Genomic DNA, 16,970 nt, shown 5'->3' on the forward strand with positions numbered 1-16,970 from the left:
GGGTAAAAATAGTTGACCTTTTTAAAATACTAAATTATGTTCTAATTTAAGGGGAAAAACAAATGGTGGTGAATCATTTAAATTAAGGATTAAATAGATATTGATATTAAGGATAAAATATCGACATGACATATATTCCTACTAGTAAAAAAAATTACTTAGATGAATAATTAAGTTGCATGTTTTTAGTCACAATCTAAATTATGGATATTATTACTAATATTTTCTATTCATATTAGACTAAATAGATGACTTGTTTATGTTTTACAACTTACAAGCATTATAAAAGATATCGAAGATATCAATTATCAATGTATCTACAAATATATTGATAAATATATGAAATTTTAATGTTGATTTAAATAATGAATGGCATATGCAAACATTTTACAATATTAACAAAAGAAAAAAAAAACATGTATTGCCTTGAATTATTTAATACAGATAATAGATTCACTAGACGTAACAGAATTTTGTCAAAAATTAGAATTATTGGCAGAAAAAACTTAATTAAAGAAAGAGGCAGTTATGTAGTATTAAAATATTCGAATGAATTGGAAAAATAGTCGTTATTAAATTAAAGAGGGAAAAGAAAAAGCAATAATTAGATAAGAGAAAAGCCATGTCCGGGGGTATTTTGTTGACCAGTCCAAATTAAGAATAATGATGACACGTGTCGAGCTACAAGTAGCTGAATTTGACATCTAAATTTGATTGGTCGAGGTCACGAGGCTGCACCCAACTGCCGATGATGTGGACACTCGGTTTTTTCTCTAGTTTCGTCACACGTGGAAGTGAATCAGACAATTGAGCCCAAGCCCCTGCCCTGATCTCCTGCCCCTGCCCCCACAAACTAAAACATGTCTGCCTCCTTTAATAATTCAATATAGAATTTACTTTCAATAGATCCACATCCAAAACAATCCAACATAATATCGTTATTATTAATATTTACCGATATTTTTATTTTTGTTTTCTTGAAATGGCCGACGTATCCACTATAAGAAGAGAAAATTATCTTAAATAAAAAAACGGCTAAAAATATCGTCTATCTACGATAGACCGCGATAAATTTAATAGACACATATAGTAGATTGTGAAATTTTGTTATATGTATAAATATTTTGGTTCATTTTCGTATATTTGAAAACAGTCCCATAAAAGAAATAATTATTCTTTCTTTTGTTAAAATAAGACTAAGAATAATGAGAAAAATAACTTATTTTTAAGATTAAACAACTACACATATAATCTACTTTTAATTAATTTGAGTTAAAATACCCATTAATTATTCACTAGCTAGTCTTCTTTCAACTATTAAGTCTATATAGTTTAATGGTTTGTTTTAGTTTGATTGGTAAGCTCAATTAAACTTCTCAAATCATCTTTAAATCATGGTCCACAAAACTACTCAAATTCTACTCAACTACATAAAAAGTGCACTCTTATTATCACGTAAGAGAAAATGTTTTCATATCCTACCCGATAAATAACTTATAACCACAAAGAAGATTTTCGTAGTTTGGCCAAAATCATTTTTATTTCTATTTTTCATTCAGTTCAATAGTTATCGGGTGAAAGATTGAATCATTAATATATGAAATGGTTAATGATGTCTTATCTATTAAGTTATGTTCATATTGAAAAATTAAAACTAAATTCACAAAGAACTAAATCATAAGAGCTAAAATTAAGGGACTATTTGGACCGAACTTGAAGTTGGCGTGGAATGAGCTATTATAATCCACTTAATATTCAAGATTCCAAATATAATTACAATTATTTATAATCGCAATTAACTACACTAATACTATTTGAAATCTCACTTTGTTATAATATTACTATTTTCTACCTAACATCTCTCCCTCTTTGCCATCGTGTTTATTATTTTTTTACTCAAACTAAAATATTCTACACTCCAAATATAAAACTATTATATCTCGTAGACTGTATGATAATCAACTTTAACGCTCTAAATGCTCCTAAGAATTGAATCGTAAATCAAATTATAAGCTTGAATCATAAGAGTTGAAACCATTATTTTTCACAAAGAACTAAATCAAAATAAGAGGTTTAAATTGGTATTTTAACTTGAAAATTAGTTAAAAATAAAATAAAAGGGAAACATATATATATATATATATATATATATATAATAGAAATTTGAGAAGATACCCAGAAGCAACTAAACTAATGGAATAGCTGGATTTTTTAGAAAGTTTGTATTGGACAGAAAGAAAGGAGGGAGGTGGGAATTAATAATTAATGGTTTTTTTGTTTTTTTTTGGGTTGGAGTTGAAATTAAATTAATAATTAGTGTTGGGACATGTGTGGTGTGGGACAATAATCTGAAAAAGAATTAAATGGGCCGGTGGGCCGGTGGGCCGGGCCGGTTGGGAGGAGGTTGAGGTTAAAGAGATGGATCGGTTCGGTTGTACAACCTAGCATTAGGATTTGTACAACGCCTTGTCTGTACTTTAGGTTTATGTATTTATACTTATATGTGTCTCTTCACACGCCCTCCATCCAAATCTCTACCAACGGTCTGGATTTTGGGTCCGTTTGGATTGAAAAAAAAAAATTATAAAAAGAACTTATTATTATTTAAATATTTTTTATAAAAATAGATTAAAATATATCTGAAAAACTATTTTGAGTGTTTGTCAAACACTCTAATTTTTCTCAAAATAACTTATTTTTTAAATTAAATATTTGAATATGTATTCCAAACATATCATTCATTCTCTACTTTTTCATTTAGTTTTATCAACCATTATCTTTCTTTTTCTTTTTTCCTTTTAACTAATATTTTTTCATTTTTCATTTCTAAGCAAAAGGAATATTTTCTTTTTTAAGCAAGTAAAATAGGGGGGGAGGGGGGGAGATAGGAAAGAAATAAATAATGGAGTTAGAATGGCGAGGCTCCACTATTATATTCTCATTTTCTTTTTTTCTTTTTCTATTCTTTTTTCTATTGCGTTTTTTTCTCAATTGTTTTTATATTTTGTTGTAAGAATGAGAAATATATTCATAATTGTAGGACCCTCCCTTTTTCTTATATTATTAATAAAAGTAAATATATCAACTTAGCATAAAAATGAGTGCAAACTTAATTTGCAAATAGTTAAAATCTCATTTGATAACTCTTTTATTTTTTATTTTTTATTTTTGTAATTTAAACCTATTTTTTCATATTTTCTTACAATGGTTAGCACCTTCTTTAATTACCAGAGTTGAATTCTTATCTAAATTCTAAAAACAAAAACAACTTTTTGAAGACCTTTGGTAATCATTTCGTTTTTTGTTTTTGGTTTTTAAAAGCTTATTTTCTTTTCAATTTTTACAACAACTTGCATCTTTCTTGAGTACAATTGTTGCATATTTGTGCCTTGAATTATGAATTATGCATATATTTATGCTATAGATTAGGAAATTTGATTATCATCATTTGTATAAATTTCCTATGTAAATCTCAAGTCAACAGATCGAAATATTTATTTGAATGTCATTTTCCACACATTGAATTCTTAGCCAAATTCCAAAAACAAAAGCAAATTTTTAAAAGCTAGTTTTTTAGTTTTAAAATTTTGGTTTGGTTTTTTAAAGCATTGGTACAAAGTAGATAACAAATAAAGAAATTGGAGGCAAAAATATTGTCTATATAAGCTTAATTTTCAGAAACAAAAACCAAAAACCAAAAACCAAATTGTTACAAAACGAGATCTAAATTAATTGTTTTTTTAGATTAATGATATTAGCTTTTATTTAGGGTAGTGGTTTTTATTTAGAAGGAAGTGACCTAATGGCTTAGTGGGATTATTAAGGGGGAATTTTAAGTTTTGTGTGTTAGTTTCTTATGCACCTGTGAATACTTAGTAATGTTTCTACGTCGATGAACGCAAAACTCAATTGAAGTACTTGGTCGTCAATGCAATTTTTCTTTCTTCTTTCTATTTTTTTTGTTCTTTTCATTTGTTGTTTTTTGTTACATTGTTGTCATGAAAAACCTACACGCGTGCCATGATAAATCCTTTTTGGGCTCTCTGTTGGCCTGATTCTTTGGTTTGATCTCGTCCTCCAAGTTGACCTGCGTGAGAGTACTCACACTGGTCTAATGTCGAGCCAACTACAATTCAGTTGTCGAATGCGATTATTTATAGAGCATTTTTCTTATAGATGCTATAGTTTATATGTAACATCGTGGTTGTAGAACGCTAAGGTCGTCGAGCTTAACTCGATTATTTTCTAATTAGCATAAATCTTCTAGCTTAACTGATTTGTCACATAACGCGAGAATCTGACTTTTTTTTTCTTTTGAGACGTATGTGTCTTGGGTCTTGCCTGGCCATCCATAAACTAAAAAAAAAATGGTACAATTCCACCAACCTTTTGAAAAACAGTTAAAAAGAAAGGGAAAAAATTGTTTATGATGATTGAAATCTTATAAGAAATATATAAAGCCAGACTAAACATTACCAAATGTAATTCATTATTAGAGTAACTAAATTAGTTTAGGGGATGATTTACGTGATCAAAACAATCAATCAAATTTCTGTTGAGATCTTCTTCATTTTCCATTTATAAAAAAATTGAAAAAAAAAACAGTGATTATTTTGGAAATTAAAGTACAATAAATAAAAGGTTGACAGGTCCTTCCCATTGTCCCCTAACTCGATTACAAAATATTTTAGGTTAAAAAGCATATGGTACCATATATATTATTCAGAAAAGAAATTCCAACAAACTCCAAATGCTTATTTTCTTTGTTGTTCAACAGTTATAGGAACCTGCGAAGAAAAGCAATTTAATATATATATATATATATATATATAATATGATCTTCAATTCAAATCATCGCCAGCTCTCTCAGGTGATTTCGATTCAACATTGCTTGTTAGAATCAAAATATATTGCTGTACAATAAATTTTTCACCTACCCATAATTTATATACAAAATACTCTCTTCCTTGCTTTATGACTAGCTGATGTTCGGATTGTTTCAATTTTATCCTTAATCAACCTCATTTCATTGTAATTGAAACTTTTGAAATGTTAGGAGTAAAATGGTAATACAAAATATGTTAACATAGTTTTGCTCATCTTTTATTTTGTGGCTGTCTATTTAACATAGGTGAAAGTAAAATTGAAACCAAAATCTAGAAAAAAGTAAATTTGTAATTTATGAAAGATCATAACTTGCAAAAGAGGAAGTTTTGCATATAGGTATAATGCTTGCAACATACACGTTCCGATATCTAAATTAGAGAGTAGACTAGTAACTTACTTCTCTCGAAAGCTGTTATGATGTATTCAAAAGAAAAGTTGATCTAAAACCCTCCGAATCACCATTTTAATTCATTATCTTATTTTCATGTAAGACTATTAATAGTCATTTAGGATTTGTAATAAAAGTTTTTATCATCCATTTGAAAATATAAAACTTGTATTCGTTGAGAGAGTTCTCTCTTTAACGATGGATTTTCCTTCCTTGACCATGGATTTGGTCTAAATATATTTCCTACTGCATCAGTTGTCCTTCCACGTGCTAGATTGGGGCAAACGAGTGGCCTACATGCCTCATGGGATGTATTGACATGGCTCATTTCGTTGAACCCATTCGGCTCCTATGTGTTGCTTTTGGTAAGTATATTGTTGGTTTCTTGATTTAACGTCTCCATACTCAATGTTGATTTTACTCTTTGATCCAAATTTACCTATAATTATAAACATTTACCCCCAAAAAAAACCCAAAGTCTTACCTAGCATATATATATACACGTGTACATTCCCATTGCTTATATAACTATATGGATATGTTAGGAGACATTTTGTATAATTTAGATAATACAATAGGTTCAAAATCTCAAGACAATTTGGCTTGATTCCATTGTTACTATCATATATGAGTTTTGTTTCACTTTACGTGACAATTGAATTTACCATTTTTTTGAATTGTCCCAAAAAAGGAGTCATCAACAAGGTTTCTATTGGAAGAAAAATATACAGGTTATAAATTGTAAATTTAGTCCCTATAATTTGGAGAAAACTAAAGTTTAATCTATAGTTTAAAAAGATAGAATTTAGCATGTATGGTGTGATAAAACATTGTAAATAGTTCTTATGGTTTTATAAAAGTCTCTTAAATGGTCCTTACAGTGTGGGTTATATATGAGTGGTTTATTAAATTATAAGGACTAAATTCTAATTGTGTCTAAATTATAGGGACCAAATTTACAATTTAACACATATATATATATAATGTGACACCTATGTTAGATCACCCATGCAGCTGCATGCATGTGAAGTAGTTTTCAATCAAAAGCTTAGAGGGTTGATTTTTATTGGCTTTTCTGCCTTTACCCTCTGCCTTTTTGTTGGAACACTTTCACTAGTGAAAGAGACATTTGGAAGGGGAAAAAAATGATAAATTTTGAGTTTGATCCATCACACTTGTCAAATTAACAAGGCCGCCCCCCTTAACTTCACATATTTCAACATGTGTACCAAAAAAAAAAAAAAAAAAGATCAATAGTAGCTAATATTTTCAAATTTTATTTGTATCTACTATATAATTAAAATTTCCTCATTATTCAAATTTATGCAAGATACAAAAAATTCTCTCCATTTTATATATAGACTGCGAAATGACAAAGTACGCGTTGAATTTATTAGAAAATGACTGGTGGATTTATTTTAAGATTTTTTTTATGGCACAATAACTATATTAGATATTTTCATATTGTACTCCTTTCATTTTTTTGCAAAAGGAATATTTTTATATTGTACTCCATAATTCTGTACCTTGCAATTTTATTTTTGAATAATATTTGATCATATATATCTAAATTAAGTCCTTTTCTTATTCATATATGTCTAATTTAATTAATTACTTAAATTGGATATTTATATGAGAGAGGATAACATAATGATAGAAATTAGAGGATAGGGATTGGTTGATCAGCCATAGTTTTTCCTTTGTACTTTGAATATAAATGTTCATACTTCTAATCAATAATTAAAAAAAAAACTGTTAAATTAGTTAAAGACCAAATCAGATATAATTGAACCTTATTGGACTGGGAGACAATTTAAAAACACACCACAACACAAGCACAAGCAATATCAACATTATGATCAAATGGGTCATCTCTTAAAATTTTATATTGAAAATGCCTAATAGTACAAAACATTACAAAACATTTTGTACTTTTTTTTCAGCCTTAATTTTTCAATGAAGTAAGAAAAAAACTTTCATGTGAAAAAGCAAATTCTCTCTTTTTATACATAAAAAAACAAATTTTTAATCATGTTTTTTTAAAAAAATTGACATGAGTCAAATTTTAGTTAGGTGTTGTCTAGAATGTAATCAAGTATTCTCCTATGTGAAAAATAATGTTATCGTTGATTTACATTATCTATCCAATTTACCAGAAACAACCATCTATATGTTTGAATTGAAATAGATTATTATTATGAAAAATGAGAAATTAAAGAAAATTATGAGAGGGAAAATGGATCTTAAAATTATTTAGGGACAGACATGACGTTTCATGGAATTGCTGAGAGTGACGTACTCACATGCTATGGTCTTCAAACTCAAAACTCCTAAACTTGTGTCTGTCCAATCATAATTTTCCTTTCTGTACTTTTTTTTCTTTTTTTTTTTTTGAGAAAGAGAAATTAAATAATAAATATCCCATCAACTTCCATTCAATTTCACTGTTTTCATCGATTTTTTTTTTAATTATTTGACCATCCCACAAACACCATAATATAAATTCATTGAACACCCACTTGACAAAAACCAAACTTTTGTAGAATTGTTCCATACATTTATCATTATTTTTCCAAATGGCCAAGCTTGTGACCATAGCCAAGAAGAAAAATGGCATTGTAAAGCTCAAGACCGCTGTTGGGAAGCTTCAAAGAAGCCTCTCTTTAGGTCGGAGGTCCGATTCTGGTCAAGATGAATGTGATTACGAAGTTGGGGATGACGAATCGACTCCGGTACCAGAAGATGTCAAAGAAGGACATTTTGCGGTCGTTGCAGTTGATGCTGAGGAGCCGAAACGGTTTGTTGTTCCATTGAGTTGTTTGACAAACCCAACATTTTTGAGACTTCTAGAGGCAGCAGCAGAGGAGTATGGATTTGATCACGAGGGGGCATTGACGGTGCCTTGTCGACCGAGCGAGCTCGAGCGAATCTTGGCAGAGGAATGGGTGGAGGAGGAGGAGGAGAATGGGTGCATTTGGGGATAGTGATTTGGAGAAATTACCATAACCACGGGGTTTTTGAAGCTATTGAAATGACCCAAGAAGATATCAAGAGGTTGTTTTTTTCGTGGCTTCAAATCTTCATGGCTTTGTAAAACTTTTTACCAAATGGAAAATTTGGTATTTTGAGAATGGCTAATAATTAAAGTTAATAGCCATTTGATAACATGTTCATTATTCTCAGTTGTGTTGTGCTCAATTTGGTGTGATTTTACTCTCAAGTGTAAGTGTTTTAAAAATGGTGTATCATGTTTTCTACTTTTTGTTGTTTTCTTGTGTTTCTACTCTTTCTTTTAACTCTCTTTAAATTGTGTGGAAACAAGTTTAGATCAAATAAATATGTTGTGTTTTCTGAATTTTGATATTATCATAAAAATTATACACTTACTATAAGTCAAAGTCAGAGTAATTGGTGCTATATTTCTCTTAATGTCGTTGGTTTAAATCTCAAGTCCTCACTTTGTTGTACTAAAAAAATTATATATATGTTGATTGCTAATTTTACTAATTCTTGTTTTATAAGTTACTTACTTAGTTCAGTTAAAACAGTTCAGCGATAGTTGATATATACTACTTTACTTAAAGTTGATGTTTAAATCTCCCGAACTGTCCTTTATTGTATTAAATAAAAAGGATTTCTCAAATTAATGGGTACACAAACAATTATAGAGAATAAGATATTTGTTTCTTTTGCTTTAATTGCAGATAATGAAAATATAATAATATGACGTGAAATGAGTACAAATCATAAAGCTTGAAGATCTTGATTTGTCAATTGAATCTAAATATTGCTGTTTTATTAAAAAAAAAATCATTGTGTAAAAGGCCACAACCACAACCACAGCTAAGAAATCCTAAACAAGGTCTATGTTAGTCGTAGGGGCCTAGGCTGCTGATTGTGGGTCCTGCCAACAACATGGGTTCATGTATATGGACTCACGTGGGCTAAGTTCCAAGGATCTCAAGGCTCACATAAACGAGTTTAATAGGTTTGTGGTTACTTTAACCTTGCTCATGTCGCATTACATCTAGACCAGTTGTGTTGAGGGCTGCCGACGGTAAAACGCAAAGCCCAAGGTGATATCGAGGGACATGCATTTCAAAAGGAAAAAGCTAGTCTCAAAATTTAAACCAAATTGAAAAACAATTGAACTATGCTTAGTCTGACACCTTGCAACTTCAAGTGTTGAAAACAACTTTGATATTGCTAAAGTTACACATAATCACATACGATTGTTAAAGGAAGAGTTAATAATCCCCAAAGAAAGGGCTCTGACCTTACTTCTTCTCTACTTAGCTAAACTGTATACTCCATGTACTAACTTAACATCGAAGTATGGTAAGCTTCACATCACACCAGTACAAAGATCTCTTACAAGCTCAAAAACTAAGACCAAAATGAGAGAAGTGAGTCGAATCACGTCCATAAAGGACCCGCGACGAATACAGATGAGATCTGAACTGTAAGTCCACCAATTATAAATACATACAAACAAGGGGTAAAAAAGTAATTACAGAAGAAATATGGGATTAGTGAGAACTTTGTTAGAGAGTCAGTTAGATGTGGGGACCATTTGGGTTGGGGATAACCATTTTAAAAGGAAGTGTTGTTGGGTAAGGGGAGGCATCTTTTGGAATGTTGAGCAAGTTTTGCTAAGGGAGGATCCAACCCTCTGGTCTAAAGAGTTCTAACATTGGTATCAATTGTAAGACCACCAATTATAAATACATACAAACGAAGGGGTAAGAAAGTAATTATAGAAGAAATAGGGGATTAGTGAGAAATTTGTTAGAGAGTTGGTTAGATGTGGGGACCATTTAGGGTGGGGATAACTGTTTTAAAAGGGAGTGTTGTTGTATTGGGATCGATGTCCTAATTCTCCCGGATTCTTGTTATTTATAATAATACACATTGTTTGATGAATAAAATAATTGTTATTTCATTCTGGCATTTACTCATATCCAATAAACAAAGCTCATTGGTTATCTTATGTGAATATACGCATGTATATGTGATATACAAGTGGATCATGACTTAAGTGATAACCTAAATAGGTCTGTAGTATAAGGATTAAGGTAAGATACCTGATCCTGGTGACACTACTGATACGACCCACTTTGTAGAAGTTTGCAAGTGTTGTAAACTACTACAGATGGTAGATCTTTACCATTCATGTGGAGACGTGCGAGCGGGGGTGTCTTGTACAAAGAGTTTGTATAAGATCGGACCACGAGATGACTAGACTCTGTATATAACGCTATTGATACTAGAGACTTACATCTCACCTAAACGACCATAGGTGACACAACCTCAATCCTGAGTGTTTTGGAAACTTCTGCCTTTGAGGGCGGTCCTTTGATTAGTATGGGTGAGAGTCGTTAGATTGCCAACTCAACATGCGTACCTTTTTGGAGACTTGTTTGATCTAGGAGCTGGGAACTCAATTCATAAGATGAAATTCACTCATTTTGCGAAGCAAGGATAGGTAAAGAGGTTGCTCCTTTAAGGGCTGATTTCGGGGCTTGAACATAGTGGCCACAGCTTCTCTTTGGAAGAGAGGACTTAGTCATAGTAGGACTATGACTTATGTTCATTAGAGGGATCGGTGATACTTAAGGAGTTAGAACTAATTATAGGGGTATAACGGTTATTGGTCTAGTTGTACTTACGAGCGATCTATAAAGGGTTGTCGCACTGCTGATTGGTTAAGATGGACACATAATATATCTGTGGTAAGGAGAGTTCAGCTGTCGGTCTTTAGTGGAATTCCTGTGATGGAACACGAGATATACATAGTGGAATAAGGATCTAATTACACTCTAATTGCTTCTAATTTAAAGGAAATTAGCATGCAAATGTAAAAAAAATAATAAATTAAAAGGGATAGTGTACAACCTTTGTAGCTCCTGAAAAAAGCTTTTTCTCGCTGAATCTCGACCCGAACTCTACCGGACCACCACTAGAGTTTCCTTGCTATTCTCTGGACTCAGAATCGAGTTGTGGGACCCGGTGAATGAAGCAATGAAAAGAAAAGCAAGGGAGGTTCAAAGTTAATGTGAGAAAAAGAGAAATTTTGTGAGAATTTGGAAACCAAAATTATAGAAAATTCAGCTTGTTAAAAAGAAAAAGAAGAAGAAATTTGTTTTATAAAACTTCCTTTTATAAAACAATTACATGCATCTAATGCATGTAAAAACTCACCAAAAATCAACATCTCACAAAGTACTAAACCAAAGTGGACTGTGTGTCATTCTATAATATTTACACATAGTCCACTTAAATTAGTGGGATTATCCAACAAAAATGTTGGATAATTCAACTAACTCTAGTCAAGGACAAAATGGTTCTTTTCCATTTGGTCAAAGTCAAACTTTGACTTTTCCTAGCAAAAAAGTCAACCCTTTGACTTTTTACAGTTTTGACCCTCTTGACTAATTTTGACCTCCCGAACATGAATCCGCATTCATATTTTCAAAATTCAAATCACATTTGAAAATAGAACTCCATAAAAAGCTGATAGCGATATCGCATATACTTGTCGATTTTAATCATTTTTCCTAATTCAAACAAATCAAATTAATCCAACATACTGTTCTAAGTTTAATCCATATGAGCTAGTAGGGGGACCTAATAGACCTACAAATCATGGGCTCCAACAATCTGAGATTAACCGGTAAAACTCTTTAACCTAATTAATCAACATTTGTTAACTAACGGGTCATTCCACTAAAGTCCCGTAGTTACACTCTCCTCACTGTAGATATATTTTTGTCCATCTGATATAACCATAACCAGTAAGTCAATCTTTCATAGGTTGTTCGTGGTCTTGGGTGGGTCAAAATACCGTTTTACCCCCGAGAACACTTCTTGTTCCTTCAGTCCCACTGAACCTCCAAAGAACAATTGTTTTGTTGTCCAACCAACAAATCGAGTCCTTCTCAGCCTAGTGAGAGGGTGGGGCCCCTTGTTCTAATTCTGAAGTCATCACTTAAGGACCTATCTACTACCACTAGAGACGGGTAGCAGTGAAGTTCGTCTTGCACCCTATGTCCTCAACTATTTACTCGGTCTTACCGCTGAAATGGGAGGCTTATTGAGCCAGCGTTGTTGCTGCTCTCACCTATGCAGATCTAAAAATAATCCCAAATAAACAGGAGTTCATAGTTAGCTCAGGATTGAGATTGAGTTACCTAGGTCATCAAATTTGAATTAGTCAGTTTTATACAGTAAACGGTATTATAAAGCAAAAGTGACTAAGTCGTGGTCTAGTCTTATACAAACTCATTGCATAGGATGCCCCCACTCACATATCTCTATATGAAAGATTCAGGATCACATCGTTTGTACTAACTACAAAGTAGGCCGCATCCATAATGTCCCCAGAACAAGGCGCCCAACCTTTATCCCTATACTATAGACCATTTTAGGCTATATACTCGAACTTGATCCATGTTTTATGCCATCACATAAAGTTCAAGTCTACATTAAATAGCCTTAGAACCTTAGTTTATTCTATTCAATATTACGATTTCAGTAACAATTTTATCGGAAAAAAATAGAATATGTTTATCAATTTACAAACTACGAGTTTTAAAACATAAAATCCAATAGCCTGGCAGTTAACAGATGGTGGATCCCGTAACTAAAGAGTTTAGTCAGTTATTCACGTACTGTTGGAGCTTCGAGCTACAGGTCCATAAGGTCCCCTTGGTAGCTCAATAGACTCAGTTGAGGATCAATTCTTGGTGTTGATTTGAAATGTTCAAATTGACAAAAGGTAATTTGATTATATATAATATGATCGATATGATGTATGAGATACATCTAGTGGAGAATTAATGTAAATGAGATTTACATTAAGTGTCATGAAATAGAAAAAGAACAATGGTTTATATGTTTAATGAGATGAAATATTAAAACTATAGGTTATAAATATAGTATGATAAGTTGGTTATCATTTATATTTATAAATGTAACACCCCAATTTATTTTGTAATTAAGCTTTATTTTTATGTTGGACTACTTGGATAAACTAGAATATGAGATTTATGTATTTGGCTAAGCTAAAATATAATTTAATTATTTGGAATTAATTAAATTTTATTTTGACTTGCATTTGGAGATTTGATTTTGAGATAATTAAATTTGTTGAGTTTAAAAGAAAAAAAAATATATATAAAAGTATATATATTTTGAAAGAAGAGTAGGGAATTTGTTTTCTTAAAAGGAAAAGAGAAAAGGTTTAAGTTATTTATATATATGTGGGAAAGATAGAAAAAGAAAAAGAAAAAGATAGATTTCGGAGTTGACCGCGAGCCGTCGTTGACAGCCGTCTCCTCCATTTAGCGCTCGCAGGACAACGCCGCCCAAGCCGTTCAGCCCCGTGCAGACCCGCTTCTGCCGCCATGCCTAAGCCATTCAACCCCCGTGCAGACCCGCTTCTGCCGCCACGCCCAACCACAAGTTGATGCGCACAACCATCCTAGCTTCCGATCGGTGCAACCACTCGTTTCAGTCGGCGTTGGACTGGGTTCCGTCGTCGTTTCGGTCAGTCACCATTGAGTTCATCAACCGCCGCTGCCCATTCTTGCGAAACCTTGAGTTTTGGTAAGTTGGATGGTTATTCTTTTGGATTGAGAGTAATAGTGGAAAAATTAAGTTATTGATTTTGGATTTAATTCATGATGGCTAATTAAATCAAGTTTTGGAATTTGTCTTGGACCAAGCCACAACTTTAGGTTGAGATTTTGTTTTGTGTTTTTACCAAGTTGAGGGAAGTGGTACTATTATCGGTGCCTTTGTGCCAGGCGACCTAGACTAGAATTAATAAGTTAACTAATGGACTCTTGAAGCATGATTTTATCTATTATGAGCATGTTCGAATTTCTAATCAATATTGAAATTATGTATGTAATGCATGAATAGATCAATAGGGCAGTTTACCGTCGCCGCATGTTTTATTTTAGAGGACCGATGGGTCTAATTTCATGTTATTTTTCATGTTTGACGGTGTGCCTACGGGCCGCTAGACATGCGTGAGCCGATATGTTTGCGTTCATATTTTCTTTTTCATGTTTCATATTTGACGATATGCCTATGGGCCACTAGACATGTGTGAGCTGACAGGTTTACGTTCATGTTATTTTTCATGTTTGACGGTGTGCCTACGGGCCGCTAGACATGCGTGAGCCGACAGATTTACGTTTATGTTATTTCCATGTTTGACGGCGTACCTACGTGCCGCTAGACATGTGTGAGTCGACGGGTTCACGTTCATGTTATTTTCATGTTTGACGGTGTGCCTACGGGCCGCTAAACATGCGTATCAAGACAAGACAATACGTCTTTTGGTTCCCTTTCATCATAAAAATCCGATGTAGCTGTATGAGCCACGGGCCATCATTCTTTGCTCGTGGATGCATAGCCTGATCTCAATAATGGGATCATTTACTGAGTATTTTATACTCAACCATTATCTTTATTTTTTTTTCAAGTAAAAGCAAAGATACTCGGGCGACTGACAAGAGGAATCTGTGACAGTGCCAAAGGAACTAGAATCGCTTCTGCATTTGCACCTTTATGTTTTCTCATGTTTTGATTTTATTATTTTTTTTATAATTTATTTCATGTTAAAGGTTACCTGGTCGAACGATTTAAGATCTTAAGATAATGGTAGAACAGTTTCTTATATACTTAAAGCAATTCAAAATCATGTTATTCTATTTTATTTTTACTTTATTTTCCTCAATGCGAATATTTATGCATGCATGCAGTAACAATCCCCTTTTTAGTAGTCCTAGGAGGCGGGGTTGTTACAATAATAATATTAATTATTGGATAATTAAATCTTTTTCTATAATAACCAATTGAGTGGGAGGTTATAGGTGATTTCATGGTAACGAAAATTGTTTTCCTAATTTTAGTAATGTTGAAAATTTGATTTTGAGATTTTCTCTCTTGGAAAAAGAATCTCACAGAAGTTGTCAAGTAAATAAGATTTACTAAGCGCAGCTTGACTAAGGTAAATGATCGTGTAGTATTTGTAGGTGATAGACACGGAACTAAATGATGAACTAAACGATCGCTTAGCTTTTGCTAGATGATCGCTTAGCGTTTGCTAAACGATTGGACGTCGACCTATACGATAGGTTCAGTCTTCTGGGTAGAGAAAGACATATTTTGAAATGTTGAGCAAATTTTGCTAAGGGAGGATCCAACCTTTTGGTCTGAAGTGTTCTAACAAATTGATATCAGAGTCGACCATCCCCGGGAAAGACAAGAGCAGAAAAGAAGAACAAGATGGATGAGAAGGTTGAAGGACACTCGAAGAGTATAACTGAGTTACGAGAGGGGATAAATGAAATGGAGATAAACTTGGAGAAGATTATGGTGACAGTATAATACCTGGCTGAAACACGAAAAAAAGAGGGTTCTGCCCTTACAACAAACTCTCAAAAGACAACGATCACTAAAGGAGGAGATGGAGGAGAGAGCTCCCATTATCAAGCAGTAGGAGGAACGGTTGACCGAAGTAAATACAAAAGGCTCAAGATGCCCACATTTTCAGGAGAACATCCAGATTCATGGATCTACATAGCTAAACATTTCTTTGAGATTCATGAGCTAACAAACGAAGAGAAAATCAAGGTTCCTATCATTACCTTCTCATCGGAAATGGTAAATTGATTCTGGTGGGCCCATAATCGAAGACCTATTCAATCTTGGAGTGAACTGAAACACCAGATGTTCGAACGTTTCCAGCCTAGTCAAGAAGAAACTCTCCTCTCCCAATTGCTTCGAATCAGACAGGAACGAACTTGAAGAATATCAGAAGCAGTTCGAGACGTTTGCAGCCCCAATACCTGAGATAGCTGAGGAGGTGTTGGAGTTGGAGGAGGCCTTCCTCAACGGACTAAAACCCGAGATTAGAGCAGAGGTAATAGCCCGATTGGGCTAGATGCTTGTATGAAGAAGGCCTAGGCTATTAGCAAATGAAACGTTGGCCTATAGACAGCAAAAGGGCTTTTGGGCCCGACCCAAGCGACGACCCAAAAAGAGATTTCCACCCTTGTTAAGCCAAAGACAACCAAAAGCCCAACAGACAAAAATAATTACAAGAGCGCCACAATACCAGAAAAGGGAGAAACAGAAAGGCGAGAGATGACGTTTCGAAGGCTCACAGATGCAAAGGCCAAGGAGAAGAGAGAAAAGGGCTCATGTTTTCATTACGATGAGAAGTACTCTCCAAGACATTGGTGCAAAACAAAGGAGTCACAAGCGCTGAACCTGCTAATATTCCAAAAGGAAGAGGAAGCAGAGGAGGGAATAAGGGAAGAAGCGGCTGAAACAATCGAAATGAAGGCACTGGAAGTAACAGGGAACATCAAAATCGCCCTACAATCAATCTTGGGCATATTAGGGAAGGGAACAATGAAGCTCAAAAGAATACTAGCAGGACGAGAGGTCATAGTCGTGGTCGACTGTGGGGCCACACACAATTTCATACACCAGAAGCTCGTCCACGAATTAAATATTCCTCTGACGAAGACAACGAACTATGGAGTTGTGATGGGCAACGAGAGCTAACAATCACAGGGGATTTTCTTCTATTGGAGCTAGGCAGATTTGATGTGATATTGGGAATGATTTGGTTATGTAACATGGGTTATACGGAAGTTCATTGGCCAACCTTGAC

At 33.4% G+C, this 16,970-nt stretch overlaps 1 protein-coding gene across 1 annotated transcript; it reads left to right on the forward strand.

Moving 5' to 3' along the window:
* The first annotated feature begins 7,828 nt into the window (after positions 1-7,828).
* LOC120089406 (auxin-responsive protein SAUR50-like) lies at positions 7,829-8,508 on the forward strand. The gene has a single exon (XM_039046860.2). The coding sequence runs from the start codon at positions 7,852-7,854 to the stop codon at positions 8,257-8,259; it is 408 nt and encodes a 135-aa protein (XP_038902788.1). The 5' UTR covers positions 7,829-7,851; the 3' UTR covers positions 8,260-8,508.
* Positions 8,509-16,970: the final 8,462 nt, after the last annotated feature.

This window comes from Benincasa hispida, chromosome 10, assembly GCF_027475165.1.
Source record: "Benincasa hispida cultivar pf3 chromosome 10, pf3_genome.v1.1, whole genome shotgun sequence".
NCBI lineage: Eukaryota > Viridiplantae > Streptophyta > Magnoliopsida > Cucurbitales > Cucurbitaceae > Benincasa > Benincasa hispida.